A 16,418-nucleotide genomic window follows, 5' to 3' on the forward strand; every position below is an offset into this window, starting at 1 on the left:
ACATGTCACTCTACAGTACTTTTCACTTCCAGAGACCGGAATTAAGTGCATTTTAGAAAGGTCAGATGACCTGAAGTAACTCATGTAAAAGCACAAAGGCAACATGTTGTTACGCCTGGTAGTTAGGACAAAGTGTTAACATCAATCTGAAATGGCACTACAGTAATCACACCATAAAAATGACAAGAATGTTTTCATATGCTACATAAAACAAATACTGACTGCTAATTTTCAGGAAATTATGCAAATTATTTCAACTTTTGTGAACTGGAGCCTGTGGGCCTACTTTTTTCACTCCACCTATATATGTCCTTCGGAAGATAGTAGGATCATGGGCTCCTGTTCATCTCCAGGCATCATTTCCCCATGTGCAGTCAATATTTGTTTACAAAGCTGAACAATTATATAGGCTTAATGAGTTGTTTAGAATTTGGAGATTGTAGGACCCATCATTAGCCATGTTGGTAATTGACCGATGATGTATGTATGAAACTCACATAGCTCCTTGTTATAATCAAAAAACATATACACTCTGATGTCTGTGGTCTATCATGACTTCCCACCAATCTTAGTCAGTGAGACCCTCAATGAGTCACATAAAGCACAGGGTACTTGCATACACAAATGGCGGACATACTGTCGTGACCACCACATACAGATAAGTCTGAGATTACTATAAACCATCCACACATACCCTGTACACAATTAACCATCGGGAGTGACCAATGCAAAAATGGTTCTGCATGGTAAAAAAGACAGCAACATCGCCCTCAGTAGTTAAATAAAGGGATGCGGATGAGGACAGTTTATAGATCTCCTCTATTCATCCGTATGTGGTAATCATGATCATTAAAGCATGTATCAATGTATCCATAGACGTAAAAATATACAAACCATTCACCAACAGGCAAAGTCCCCGTGCTTTGTATGCTGAAAAGCCTCACATATTCATGAGGCAAATCATTCGATAGTGTGTGTCTAACAAATCACGCCAGTGTTGCCTGTCTTTGAGTTAAGCAATGGCATGTTGTGTGTATCTTCATGTTTACGTCAATCAGACTGTATAATATGTGGTATGTGCGTAGCATGTTTCATCTCTGGCACTTACTTCAAGGAACGATTGACTCTCATTAATGGATGATGCTGGGACTTTGCCTGTTAGGGATTGGTCTGTATCTCTTTAGTATATGAACATAATCACAAGCTACACAAGACACAACAAAAAGCTTCCATAAATGGGTAAAACTATACATGGTAGATATGTGACACCTGGATACATACATGCACAAATAAATAAACTATCTATAACTAGGTCTATTTCACAAAAACAAATTATATAATATAGCATAATTTAATATATAATAGGTTTAACTAATATATAATATACATGTTAAAAATAGGAAATTAGAGCAGAAATGAAAACCATATAGGTGATGACTGACTCCAACACTGAGTATCACAGTCTGAATCGCTGTCTTTATTCAGTGTTGAATTGGGTTGCTGTATGACCAGTTTGGAAATCAAAATGGATCAGAAAGTTCAAATAGAAGTTTAGTTTCCATTTTTTTAGTATTTGACACTGATCATGGTACAACCCTCTTTACAATTACTAACATCCATATTCTCATTCAAGTCAGAATTTTATCCAAAAACAATTCTAATAAGTCTTGAAGTTGGGGCACTTCAAAAGCTTGGTTTTTACGACAAGTTTGCGCTCTCTAAATGCAAAAATGCAAAACTGCTGGAAAGTATTTTTGTATTACAATACTTATGAAGACCTTGTTGCATTCTTCCACCATGCTATGCCATATAACATGGCCTCATGAATGAGCTATTCTACGACAGTGAGAATATGGCAGCTAGTTATTGCGTGTATAGAACAAAAGGAGCATCCAGCTACTAATAAAATCAAAACTGTTGGTGGCGCTATAGGTGTGCAAATGAAAATCTGGCTGCAAGCTGCGATAAAATTAAAGTGACAAAATAAAATGGTGCCACCGTAATTTATAAACAACAATAAAAGAAAAATTGACACTTGTAGGTATAGGGAACTAAATTCTACAAGAGTGTTTTTGTACAATGTCACAGTTAAGTGGGGTGAATTTTACACATATCTAAGGAATTGTTATACATTAAAATATGTACAAACAAAGTTAATCTATTTTAGTATTAGGTTGGTATCTGATAATTTACAAAATAGCAAGGGGAGCTACATATATATTATATATATTGTACATATGTTATTTTACAAGATAATATATTTGGGTTTTGCATTTAATATTTATAATCCTCTAAATATGGACAAGCTTTACCATTATTAAAACTAACAAGTATTATTATGATTCCTCCATCTGATTGCACACACAGTAGTGTTTGTGGGATTTGTTTTAAGCTGATGAACTAGAACCTAGACTGTTATATGATTATTAGGGCACTAATGAAATGAAATATCATGATGCTGTTGACAAAATGATACTTTATAAGAAGACATGGAATAAAATGGCTAGATTTTTAGTTTTAATTTTCAAGAGGTTTTAATTTTTGTCCCTGCCACAACACTGTACACAGATCTATGCAGTATAGCTAAATTATAGCCAAATAAAATAGTATGAGGAAAGAATGATTTTCAAAATCCCATTGTTTTCTTGAGCCAAAACTTATATACATGCTGTATCAAAATGATTGATACCCATCAGTTTCCACTGATTATGGACATGACTGCCACATCAAAATGTAACACAGGGTCCACATAATAATATTGGTTGATAAATGTCGCAAACAATGATATGACAATTCATTATGATCATTTTAAGAGGATCCAATGTTACATTTGGAAGAAGCATGCGTTTAATAAACATCAAAACTGATGGGTAACAATTATTTTGATACAGATTGTATATGTCTATTTCATTTCATTGATCCATGAGTTGAGAATTATAAGACCATGTGCTTCATGAAAATACCTGGCTACACTGCACGGAGTGACTGATATTATGATAACAAGATTGCCCAGATTTGATGGTGAAATTTAAGATATGTGGACCAACCCATCTTCATCACCTCCCTACCATCTTGCCTAGTCTTATCTATCTCAACTCATCATAATTATTTTCACAAACCTACAGACATATGAGCTAAAACTGTATCATTACCAGTGCCACAGTTCCTTAACCTCCAATCAACAATCATAGCTCTACAATTGACCTCAAGTTGTGGACTATGAGTTTTTGTTACCCAATGCAGTCAAAGGTTATTCAGTGAATGTGGTAACATATTGGGCTTAATGAATTATGTCCTGGCAGATGAGCATGTTGAGATCCTAGTAATATTTAATCATCATACCCAAGGCCACTTATACCATAATAAGATAATCCATCGCTAATTTAATAAGGTAATCAATTTAGTCTATTAAGGATCTGATGCTCTTGACATGTCTAACATCCTAATTTCTGTCCATTTTGATGGCCCAAAATAACATGATTATTTGAACAATTTTGCGGTCTGAATTCTCTCACCAATAAAATTAAGTTGATGAATTATTTTAGAATAGAGAAATGCCAGTATTGCCAAATATTGACCTGAAGTGGCTGCAAATTTCCTTAAATAGGCTCTTTCCTATTTTTCCTATAATTTCTGTATGATAAAAATTTTCCTGAAAATGTGTCTCTGAGAATGATAGAAAATCATGTGTATCAACATAGTGTCATTTAATAAGGAATTTGGAGCATATTGAAATACTGCTTTCTGTGTTGTGCTTGTAATCATGGTAATAGTCACTGAAAACAGACTAGGCTGTTGCAGTTGAAATCCATATACTCCATATGGAAGACATGGCCTAATCTTCCACACAGGGAGTGTAGATTTCAAATGGAGTAAGCCATTTTGAAATCCATGCTCCCTATGTGGAAGATTAAAGTCATGTCTTCCATATGGGATGTTTGGATTTCAACTGGAATAACCTAATACTTGGATAAGGCAAGCATGGCTCAATAAACACATTAAAACCTGAACCAACTTAAAAGAAAACCTCTTATGTTTCCAGAAATTTGTTCTTAATAAGACATCATCCCTTCTATATAACCCAATTATTGGTGATATTTATCATTTATATACAGTGAAGCAGACATGGATTTGGGACTAGGTGTTATTTATCATTTATATACAGTGATTCAGACAGGGATTTGGGACTAGTCTAATACATAAATTCCAGCCAATGAGAAGTGGTTGAGATCTTACAGAATATAATATGCAAATGTGCTCAAATATGTAGTTTATGCAAATGAAATATGAACAGCAGAAAAGAAAGAAGTAGGAACTGACATAAAAGGAGGAAAGGAAAATTATAAGAATATGAAATTATAATATGCATGGTGCAGACATGAACAGAAAATTGCAAGACAAAGAATAAGTATCATGTGAGAAAAAAATGCAAAATAGCAAGCAGCGATAAAGATTCAACAGAAAAGAATGCTAATTAGTCTGTCAGGCTGCAGTCAAGCCATTTATACATAGGGGACAATAGTGTACCTCTAGAGTAGGCCCTAATCCACCAGGTCTCTGGTATAAAATATAAATGCAAGCACAGTATTTTTTGCATTTTCCTGATAAAACATCATTTGACTTCAATGTTTACATGTTACAGGTACACTGTTGTAACTAACATGGGTAATCAAAAATCTATCATGGCAGAATTCAAATGTAATCATTATTTCAAGTATGCTTTCCCTATTTCAAATTCTTTGATTCAAGCTGAGACAAATCAAGTATGTGTTGCATGGTTCCCTGTTCCGTTGCAATATCATCAATGCCCAGACTTAGTCAGTCCGAGTCTGGGAATAAGGACACAGGGAACCAGCATTAAGGAATGGCAGGACTGCATAGGATAAAATTTTAGACAACAAATTGAAGCTAGCATGTGCATAAAGGTTAATAAAATGCATACAGTGTAAATAAATAGGGGAACACAATGCAATTACAGAGTCAAATGAATAAACCACTTCTTTGTGGGTTGATTCACTTAAAGCAATCTTCTCTAGTTTAGCCATAAATACAACACAGCTGTTTTTGCCCTAAAATGGTAAAATCTACTGAAGGGAGGATGACTTTCAAGACATCTTATTTTTTTTTATAAATCTGTAACATTTAAGAGACTAAATGGTCATAGCTCACTCGCCATATCTATGTAAGGAGACACTAATATAGTATATGCATGTGTTGAACTACCATTATTAAAGCGAGTATAATAATAATATATAGAGCGGTGTTTGGTATCATTCTTTATATGATAGTTAGTTTGTCATAGTTAGTTAACTTGGTTAACTTGCTGGACAAATCTAGGTAATGGATTTGACACATCCAAAAAAGCAAAGTCAGTAAATATAAAGTGTTGAATCCATGCTCATCCAATCACTGCTGATTTACCTTTCGCTTTGTCACCATGGTAACATCTGTAACCATGGTAGCGCTTTATTAATAAAATGTGTAATACCGATATGGTTGTTTCTTCCAATTGTTCACCCGCTCTATTAACAAAAATTATAATATATCACATGATACGTCACATGATCATACGGTAACCAATCATAATGGGTCAAATAGGTCATAGGTCAAACAGTTTTAGACAATAGGAAGCTCATGTCAAATTGCATGCCCTCCCTATTGCTTAAAGTAGGGTTATAGGAAGTTTATACAAAACAAACTGACAAAGAAGGACATAAATAATGCAACATAAATGATAGAAAGAAAACGGTGTATTAAAATGAAATTGAAATACAAGAAAGGTAAACTGAAAAGTGATTTTTTTGTGCCAAACAATCATAGTGAACTGCCAAAACCATGAACAAGAATTAATTCATGCTAGAAAATAGATACCAAAAATAGAAATACCGTAAAACAAACTCAAAATATAGCCTTCACAATTCATTTGATCATAGAATAACATGAGCACATTATGGCTATTATAGAATGTTTTATTATATGTGATGTGATAAAGCAAAATGACTTAATTCCAAAATCAATTTTGTAGATACAGCAACAGAAATGTTGGATTGGTTTTGTATTTTTTGGTTTCATTGAAAGTTAGCATATCTTAAGAACTGTAATGAGCTATTCCATTTGAAATTCTTACACCCCAATGGAAGAAATTACCTTAATCTCCTACAGAGGGGGTGTAGATTTCAAATAGAGTCACCCCATCAGGTAACCCATATGAAATTCACACTCCCTTTGTGAAAGATTAAGGTCATGTCTTTTATTAGGGGGTATATATTTCAACTGGAACAGCCCAATTTGGTGGGCATATTGTAGTCTGCAAAAAAGGTACGAATATTGGAATTGAAATTGAAAATGTATTTTTTAGGCAAATAACTCATTTAGCTTGATTGCATCACATATTTCTATCCATTACACACCGCATAAGCTGCCGCTCTGCAGCTAAATCCTTTAATATGTACAAACAAATTCAACTTAGAAACTGGCATTGCAATTGTACAATCTATAACAGCCATACATTACAAAAGACGGCAGAGCACAGCCTTGATTGATTGATTTTTTACACATGCAGCTGCTACATTAAAATAAAAACATAGTAAAGAATACGAGAGTCTGTAAAAACCTCAACCAACATTTCATTAAATTCTACCCACATTGGTATATTTTCCGTGCTTGGAGCAGCTAACTAATTAAGGAGAGGGATTTTGTTTATTCTAACATGTATATATTGTAGAATTACTCCCACATATAACTATCTGTGACATATTTGAAGCATTTTGCAACCAGCCTTTCATATGCCACAATAACATTGACAACATTGTCACTATAGCACACAGATTTCACCATACCAACATCGAATAATTATCTGGTTAGGTTAGAGCGCCCTCTATATGCAAGTGTCCCTTGGCTCTTTGAAATGGGTCGGATATGATCTCCTCTATTAACCCATTCTTTAGCAGTTATTGGCATAGATTATATGATAACTACTGAGCTGGACACTATCGTATGTAGAGGGCGTTCTTTATGGATGCGGCCTTTATTCTAAAAAAAGGTCATCACGTTTCTATGGCTTTCACTCACTCATTCTTATCCACCTGGTCAAGTCTTCGATGTCAATCAGCTTGGAGTCCTGCTCCATATGCAGTTCATCTCGCACTATTAAAACTTTCACCAATTCTTCGTTCAAACCTGGATGTGGTGGCAGGCGTTGTGTGTAAGACAAGGAAAGAAAACAGGCAAACGCATGCAAAGAAAACAAAAACAATTATTAGCACATTATGCAAATGAGTAGATTATCTTATGCAAATTACTTGATTTGTATGAACTCCATCTCCATTTGGAGGTTGTCACGTTCTATTAGAGCTTCGACCAATTTGTCATTCAATTCTGCAAGAAAAAAAAAAAGTAGAAATACACCACAACCAATATAATATCAAACTAATCAAAATTAAAGAAATACTATAACTGTAGTTTCTTTTAAATTCTTCAGAGAACAGAATATTTAGTCCTATATGTTGTTCATAACATAACCTTTTGCCCTTAAAAGCGCATACTCAGTGTAGGTAGCAAGCAACAATTTCAATTTTCTTGACAAGATCAGATAGCTCAGTATAATTCTATTACGATATTAAATCGGATCACAGTAAACCAATTTCAATGTTAATTCCTCGTATTTGTGCCACTGTTAAGTCGGCACTGTCACCTGAACTGGAAAATATAAGTACAAAAAAATGTTGCTGATCCAATCAAACGTTGGAAGTATAAAAAAGGTTGGGTCATTTTTATAAGTGTTTTACCATCCCGATTGGCACAGAAGCATAGAGTGGAGTAGAAACTTGCTTTATTTCTATATATTGATAAAGACAAGGTAATACAGGAGCAAGAATTTTCAAGTGTATAAGAACAGAAAATACCAAAGGCAATGAGCCAGTAAAATACAGAGTTCAGATTCAAAATGTGATGCATCCAAAGCTGCCTTGTGTGGGTTTAGGTTTTGTTGTGTATTAATATTGTGCAAATATATACCTTTATAATGTCTAATTCAGTTGGGGCACTATAAAATGCAATGAATACTGTATTGACATGAAAAGCTGATGTCCATCCGCTGATGGAATGGAATGAAAAAGCTGAAATATATTCCTTATACAAAATTCGGGTGGGGGTATTTAAGTTTGGTTTGGGCGAGGCACTGAGAATTTGAAAGTGAACCAATTTTTCACCCATCGATATCGATATATTGTTAGCTACAGTGAATCAAAATTGGGCTATTTTCACAAAAAACAAATGACAATATTTTGACAAAATTACCCATTCATATACCAAAATGGATCTAGAAAAAGGTCATTGATATGTTTGCAGCACATCCCTGTATGGTCATTTGTACTATCAATAGTATTGATAAATAATATATAACCCAAAGCAGCACATAGAGTATATTGCATTTTACACCCAAACTCTTCTAATACACTTGAGGTAGTTTATAACACAGTTGTTAGAATAATGCTTTGCAAGGAGGTAATGCAATGATATGCCAAACTTGGGATGAAATGGAATAGTGGATGAGAAATCTCACTGGACAGAATTGGGTTTGATTTGGGAATGGAGGATAAAGTAAAGAGACAAACGTGACAGAAAGGAAAGAGGGAAATGAGGGGGAAACGGAGGGTAAGAATAAGGGAAATAGGAAGAAGATGGGTAAAAAGACATAGAGAAACACATCTACACTGTTGCCTATCAGCTAACTTAAAGGTATTGTGCAAACAAAATCCTGATTCACTACCCCCAAATATAAAATTTCTTGTGAAGCATTTGGTATATTTTACAAATCACATCTGAATTCCTGCAAATGCGCTTTTCCAGTTGAAATCCATACACCCCCTAAAGAAGACATGACCTTAATCTTCTACACAGGGAGCATGCATTTCAATGGATGACTCCATTTAAAATCTGCATCCCCCTGTGTGGGAGATGAATGTCATGTCTTCAACAGGGGGATGTATGGATTTCAACTGGAATAGCCCAGCACTATGGTGACCAGGCATTGATTTCCCACGAGACACATCCCCTAGAGTGCTCAGTTCTTTTGATGATCAAGGTCATGTTATTATGATGAGCAACCGAGATGGCGGAATGACCGTGAAGGATGAAAAATAATGCACTTCTTTATCTCACAGGAAATCAACAACTGATCGAGTAGAGTACATGAGTAAGTCCTTGCCATACAAGATGGAGAAAACACTGGCTCAATATAATCGTCAGTCATAATTGCACTTACTTATTAAGTTTTCAACAAGACAGGCAAAGTCACTAGCTCTATGAATCAGAAATAATACTTGGGACTTGCTGTACTGACCTGGGTATTTGTCCAATGTCTATTTATAATCAATTTTTGTTTAGCAGGGAAGAAAATCAAGAAATTGCAACAAAAATCCTATTATCATCAGTTATTTTCATCAAATGTTTTTATTCCCCTTATAATTTATAGCCGAAGTGTAAGTTTTCTTTTTTTGTAAAGTGCAATGATCATTTTTTAAATTGCGCTACATAAAAGCTTGTGAATGCATGTATGTATACGTGGCTGCAATCTTGTAGAAATACAGATCAAATGGTAAAAACAGTTCTTTAAGAATCGATGCAGGGTATAACAAGGGCAGTTGCCAAGGGCGCTGTCTGCCCCTGGGGGGGGGGGGGATTCAGGAGAAATTGGTATGGAAGGTTATGTGAAATTGGCCTTTTTTGGATTTTCCCCTCCAAAAAAGTCAAACTTCCAACTTCTAAAGCTTATTTATCTGTTATGCCTTTAAAATTGGATGACTGTAATTGGATGCAAGCATTATTTGTTTGATAGTATAATTCTTATACCCCAGGACACTCAAGCAGATGATAAAACAAGTAATCCTCTGCTCCTCCATGGGGCCCAGGTTTGCTTCACAAATGCCATTATTTCATCACTTATAAGTTTCAGTTCAATTGATCATAATCCCACTCCAATTAAGATATTTATATTTGGGGTAAAATGGAGAGGGAATCAACTAATGTCAGTACGGTGCTACTTCTAACTTAAGACAGTTACCAATCTGAACACAAACCCATTAACCTGTTTAGAGAAAACCTTTACGCTTTATTACCACGACTAACTGCAGCGAAGAAGAAGACATGTATTTTCTTTTCACCTGTTAACACATTGAAAGGTCACAAGAGAATTCAATGATGATTGCAACAAACAAAAGAAATGGCTTTATTGATAGCATTGCTTACTCTCCCTGGCCTGAACATGGAAAACCACACTCAGACCAATTTACACCGAATCATCACCACCAGTAGGGGAAAACATACAAACAGATAAAGGGAGAGCACAAAAAGATAATTAACTTACTTTCGATCTGGGAATGTAGGTCGTTGACGATGAACTGTAGCTTGCTAATGGACATATTTCTCAGCGCCCTCCTGGTGAATTTCCTACACCCTAAACTGATTGTAATATCTCGTAATCCCGTCACACCAGCCTGTGTGGAGATGATCAAAATGAGACGGTGTCAAAAGATTTGGTAGAAAGGGATTTAGAGTAGAGAAATTTAGCACTATTTAATTTTCAAGTTGAGAAGTTTCAAAATTGACACATGGCATCACAAAATATAATATTATGTGAAAAAAATAACATTGACAGCAATTTTCTTTTGGCTCAAATTTGTAAGAAAAGATACAATCTGATCTACTAAGGGGGCTGGCATTTTCTTCGGAAGGGGGGTCCCAAATTTACAAAAAAGTCAGTGTCAATAAAATTGCGACCCCCTATTTCGTCAACATCAAAATTATGACCCCACATCACCGATACACCTTACCCCTTTGTATTGAAATCAGTCTTTTTGAATAAAATAAACACACTATCTGTGGTCATCTTATGACTCCCTACATCATCAAAAATTTTATGATCCCCAATTTTTCTTTCCAGAAATTTATGACCCCCCTGTATATTTGGGACCCCCTTCCGAAGAAAATGCCAGCCCCCTAAAGAAACTGCAAATATTCTGTTAAGGTTTCTATCCGTCTTGCTGAACACGCACATAAATAAATTATTTTTTGCCCACATATTTTCCTAGATTCATAATAATATCACTCACTTAGTTTGTTTATTTGTTTTCCAAAAGGTGGTCATGTCATTCCTACAAACTGTTTCCACTTTGTTATGAATCAAAATCTTAATAATCATCCCAAGTTACCTGATCCAACTTCAACCTAAATTTCAAATTCAATTAAAAACTCCACACAAAACCCTCCCAACTGTTTTAACTCCCTAAAACAATACTTGTGAATGTAGGAAGCCCCGTCAGAAGCAGAGAATAAAATACAAACAAGAATTCTGTCAATCCGCCTGCAGGAATCAAGCTTAGTATTGACATTAAATGCAATCCCTAGTAGTTAGAAATAAGAAGACCTTTTGAGTGTTTAGATTCTCCCAGGCATGATATTATATGTGTCTTTTAGCCTCGATCAGTGTGAAGCAACATAACGAACATTAATGCTTTACACGGCTATAGTTTCAAGACGCACAAGTCAGCCTAGAATTTGGAGATACTTTCCAAGCCACCGCTGTCGACTTGCGTACATATTCTGTGTCCTTGTATGAAATACTATCCATGGTTGCCTATGCTGATTGCTCAGCCAGTTGGTGATATAAGCTTGCAAATATGAAATGTAAAATGCAATTCAAATATGAATTTATCTTGATTCACTTGTGCCCTCTTTTTACCTTTACTTAATCATTACGGCAAAATTGACTGTGTAAAAAGTTACACATGGTTCATAGCTGCTTAAAGTATATGTAACTTCTCTGTGAAAACTTTTTTTAAATTAAATTTATAAACAGAAGTAACACTGTCAATACATTAAATACTACATAATAGGGACATAAATTTGAATGAGACATAAACCAACCAGTTCAGTTACAGGCGATTTCTTCCTTTGTTGCCTTTCTAATTCCATCTGCATTCTAGCCAGGGGTTCGGCTCTTGCCAATGCTATTCTAGCTTCTTCTTGGAGACGAGCTTGTTTGGCATCAAAATCCTCCTCATCTTCAAATGTCACTGAAGGAATTGTCTACAGTGGAAGTAAAATGACAGGAAGAAAAATCCAAACAAAATTCATTAGCTCCATTGATAGAAACAAACTACTATGCTCAGTCCATGTGGTATTTGAAGATACCAGGTTGACCTGAGCCTGTTTCATGAAGACTTGGGAGACCACCTTAAGTTTGATTTATAAGGGGTATACATTTGCAAAATCTTCTTGGATAAATCAAACTGAAGATTGTAAATCTTTGTGAAATAGGCCCATGGCTTGCTATGAATGATAATACTCTATAGTGAGCAAACTCAGCTTTTGATCACCCGATAAAATGTCCATAAAACCTCCCATCCAGACAGACTTAATTACCTTTTGTGATGATCCACTGCTTGTACTATTATTACTACACTCCCTACTCAGTGCCCCAGTACTTTTACTGCTCCTTACACCAGCACTGTTGAATCCACTGTGGTGATAAGACCCATGGTATTCCTTTGCTTGATGCCCGTCATCTTCTATATCTGACCCGGAGCCTTCCAAGGGTTCGTTGACAAAACAAATCTGTAGATTCATTCCACTCTGTAGCCTGCGAGACAGAGTATCTTTGCCTTTGCCGTAGATATCTCCCTCGGCTTCATCATCTGTACCCATGGCAAGCTTTTTTAGGATTGCCTGTCTTGAGTTCTTCTGGGACTGTTTAGAAATAATAAAGACAAGATAGTCACGATTCACATATGCATGCGATCCTATTTACTTATTTTACTATGATACAAGCGCATTTGCAATCTCAAAACTTACATCTGGGACATTAAATATGTTGTTAATTGTTTAGTTGGTTCATTATTAAGCCTACAAAAACATTGCTAATGCACAAATGTAGAATTTGTTTGCAAGTACCTATAATTTGTATATTCAACTTTTTCAAAATTTGATATAAATACATATATTATGCGAATGTCATTCCAGCAAATCATTCCAGTTCATTAAGTGCTTTAAGAGTACTGAATTGTGAGAACAAGCTTTGTTTCAACATGTGTATTTTAGCACACTAATATTTTCCATGAATCTTCAGCCATTTGTAAGTGGGTGTCTGATGGTGATATTGTTTTCATTCCTGGAAAACAATAACACCAACATATTAGGAACAGAATTTTTCATTGCTGTGCTGAAATTGAACCTCTAATCTGTTTATATTTAATTCCATAGGATCATCGGCTGTGGCTAGTATGACTTGTGGCTACTCTGCCATTTCACACCCACTGTCTTACTCTTAATACTTTATTTTTAGCATTAGCTTTCTTTTGTAAATTAAACAAAGACCAAGATCTTGTCATTGACATGATTTAAACCACTCTTGCTATTTGGTTGGAATCTTTTGATTATCAGATTGAACTTCTGTATCAAATTTAGATATGTTATTTTTAAATCTACCTTTAATTATGTCAAGAAAATCTTTATTTAGCTTTAGTTTTTGTTCTTATTGTTCGGTGCATTCATATTTCTATTTGTAAGTAATAGTATGACTTCTCTATGTTTTGCCTGACTAGTGTGATTGAGGGCTAAACCTGTACTGGTCAATGAATTTTGGTTGATATTATTTTAATACCACATTCAAACCACATTTTAGAATAGAAACAGTGTACAGGCACAACTGTTTGTTATAACTTAACATTTATAAATCACAATCATCTAGTATGCCAGTTTCATTTATAGTCACACAGGCTACATGCCCTATGACCTTTGACAGGCTACATGCCCTATGACCTTTGACAGGCTACCTTTAACCCTTACCTGTTTCAAGTTCTGTTCTTCTTCTTCTTGCTCCATTTTGGCTAAGTGTTTTTCTAATGACTCCCAATCTAACACAGGCATAGTAGTTTCAAGCCCTGCTAACTCTGCAGAGGCATTAGTTTTCTTTGTAACAACATTACTATTAGTAGTCTTTTCCATAGAATCATGCCTGATTGTGCTAACGGTCGCACTTTGACCAAGTTCCTCTGTTGGTGATTCGTCCGTAATTGACAAAGTCTTGTCTTCGTCATTCGGGCTGTCCATAGCAGCCTCAGCAGTTCTGTGTGGGGATTCCACATGACTGTGACTCAAACGTTCACTTGGATCAAAGGATGAGGTTCTGATTAAATCTTCCTTGTTATTTCTGGCATTGACACTTTCACACTCATTATCAGTTAATGTATCATTGTCACTGTTATGTTGTTGCAGAGTTCCTGGCTCAATATCTGACTCGGAGTCCATGGACACACTATTTGCATTGGGGTCATTGTAATTTTCATTAGCATCAGAAATTGACAATCTGTTCCTTTCATCTTGCATAGCACCAGGTTTAACACCTCTCGTCAGAGAGTTTGTTTTTTCGTTGATTTCTTGATCCTCCTGCGACACAATGTGAGGAGGAGGGATTTTATCGTTTTTGGGCACCACGTCCCAATCAGGGGTGGTGGCGCTGCTAGAGCCAATATCAAATTCAGAGTCTAACTCGCTCTCTGTATCATCACAATCTAACGACACTCCCATCGCGCCGTCTGTCATGGCGGCAAATTCTTCGGCTAAACTGAGCCGATTGACGTTCTTGTCTGTGGGTATGTCACCGATGTCCGGTGATTCCTCAAAAGCGTCTTTATCATCCAGTTCCACACTGCTTCCTAAGTCTTGGAATATTGGCAAATTTTTCTTGTTGCTTTTAGGAGGGGAAGCCATATTATCATTTGTATTATCTGTAATAAAACAAAAAATACATGAAATGAATTATTTTGATTGAAATTGTAATAATTAATGTTAACAGCAAAAATTCTGAGCTTACTTGATGACTTATTGTTCCACAGTCAAGTACCAACCATAAAATGAATGCTATATAATAAATGTCATATATAACCACAATTAAAATGCATTACTGTCCAGCTGTCAGCTTTTATCCTAACATTCCTGATAAATTATGTCTGCTAGACGTTTCGTTGACTACTGGTATATTTACTGCAATGTGGTACAAATTGTATAACAGATTTTTACATATAAAATTCATTGAACACAGTGAAATGGCACTTTGGCTTTATATTGAGCTACAGAACCCTAATCATCCATACAACTCAATAAACCAATGAAGCCAGGATCAATTTACTGATCACAGTGAAATGATACTTTGGTTTTATCCCTGGCTTTATACAGAGCCACAAAACCCTATAATACAACACAATCCAATGAAGCCAGCATCAACTTACACAAACTACAAAGTAACCACTGAGTTTATTTAAGGCAGTAAAAGGCCATGTTTTTTCTTATAAGTTTGCTGCCAAATTTTCCAATGTTCAGAATGCACTCACCCAAAGACACCTTATTTTCTGTTAAGAGTTGTACATTTTTCATCTAAAACCCTATTTGTTAACATAAAGAAACTTGTTGACCCCAAATTGGTTTTTTGTCAAGTTTTCCACATACAAATTGCCACCCGAAGATGCCATTTAATGAAATCTCTGGCTGCCACCAAAATACATTACATTTTGCCTGTTGCTACCCAAAGACCCTATTTTTTACCATGGTGATATTACCAAATGTCCACTTCTTAAAAAAATTAAAAGATTATTATACCTGTATCTATCATTGACAATCACAATATCTTCATCATAATACGCAAGACATTACATCAACAACAAGTATCACCATCATTTGGTCAGTAGTTTAAAAAAACATCCCTAACCTTGACAAAAATCTTGCAATTTTGTTGTTGCTGTTGTGTGAAATCTACTGCCAAGTAAAGGCCATTGCAATACTGAGAAAATTAACAATAGCATTTTCAGTTATGACCTTTTTGCACACCTATAATTCCTTCTTCAATGTTGAAAACAACTTCCATTAACTGCACTTCACACCTTTAAGAGCTAAAAAGGCCTCAGGTTTTCCTGCGAAATCACCGCCATGCATCAGGTATATGATACATGTACCACCTGCCCCCACAAGTTGGATAGCAATACTCTCATTTCTTGGAGCATATATTGTGTGTGCATGTGCTGCCTCACAGCATCTTTTTACAATTCTTCTTTTTCTGTTATCTATATTGAGTGGACTCCCATGTTTACAATTAAGGTGGTTATGGAGGCATTATAAAAGTGTTCTAAACATGTTTTAAACAGATTAATTGAGTAGAGCAAAGTACACTGATCAATATGCCTTTTGTTTGTAGTCAATCGGACATACGGTTATCAAAATATATCAATTTATATTTTCTTTGTATCTTATTGTTTTTATCAATAATCAATCAAGTTAATGAGCTAAAATGACTGGAGAAGCTCATTTACATATAATTTTGCCAATATTTTGCTAAAATCCATGCATAAATGTTCAGGGTACTTTTA

At 35.3% G+C, this 16,418-nt stretch overlaps 1 protein-coding gene across 5 annotated transcripts in view; it reads right to left on the bottom strand.

The window, feature by feature from the left end:
• LOC140155078 (uncharacterized) overlaps positions 1-16,418 on the bottom strand; it is a 232,851-nt gene that overhangs the window by 9,199 nt on the left and 207,234 nt on the right. For 3 of the 5 annotated variants that reach the window (XM_072177766.1, XM_072177769.1, XM_072177770.1), the window contains 5 exons: positions 13,846-14,786; positions 12,424-12,747; positions 11,926-12,087; positions 10,367-10,496; positions 7,072-7,179 (listed from right to left, as the gene is read on the bottom strand). In XM_072177766.1, coding sequence (XP_072033867.1) covers positions 7,072-7,179; positions 10,367-10,496; positions 11,926-12,087; positions 12,424-12,747; positions 13,846-14,786 — 1,665 coding nt within the window. Of the gene's footprint in view, positions 1-7,071; positions 7,180-7,301; positions 7,378-10,366; positions 10,497-11,925; positions 12,088-12,423; positions 12,748-13,845; positions 14,787-16,418 lie in introns of all 5 variants that reach the window. The other 2 variants (XM_072177767.1, XM_072177768.1) reach the window with 2 other exon arrangements.

The sequence above is a fragment of the Amphiura filiformis genome, chromosome 6 (genome assembly GCF_039555335.1).
Source record: "Amphiura filiformis chromosome 6, Afil_fr2py, whole genome shotgun sequence".
In the NCBI taxonomy this organism is placed as follows: domain Eukaryota; kingdom Metazoa; phylum Echinodermata; class Ophiuroidea; order Amphilepidida; family Amphiuridae; genus Amphiura; species Amphiura filiformis.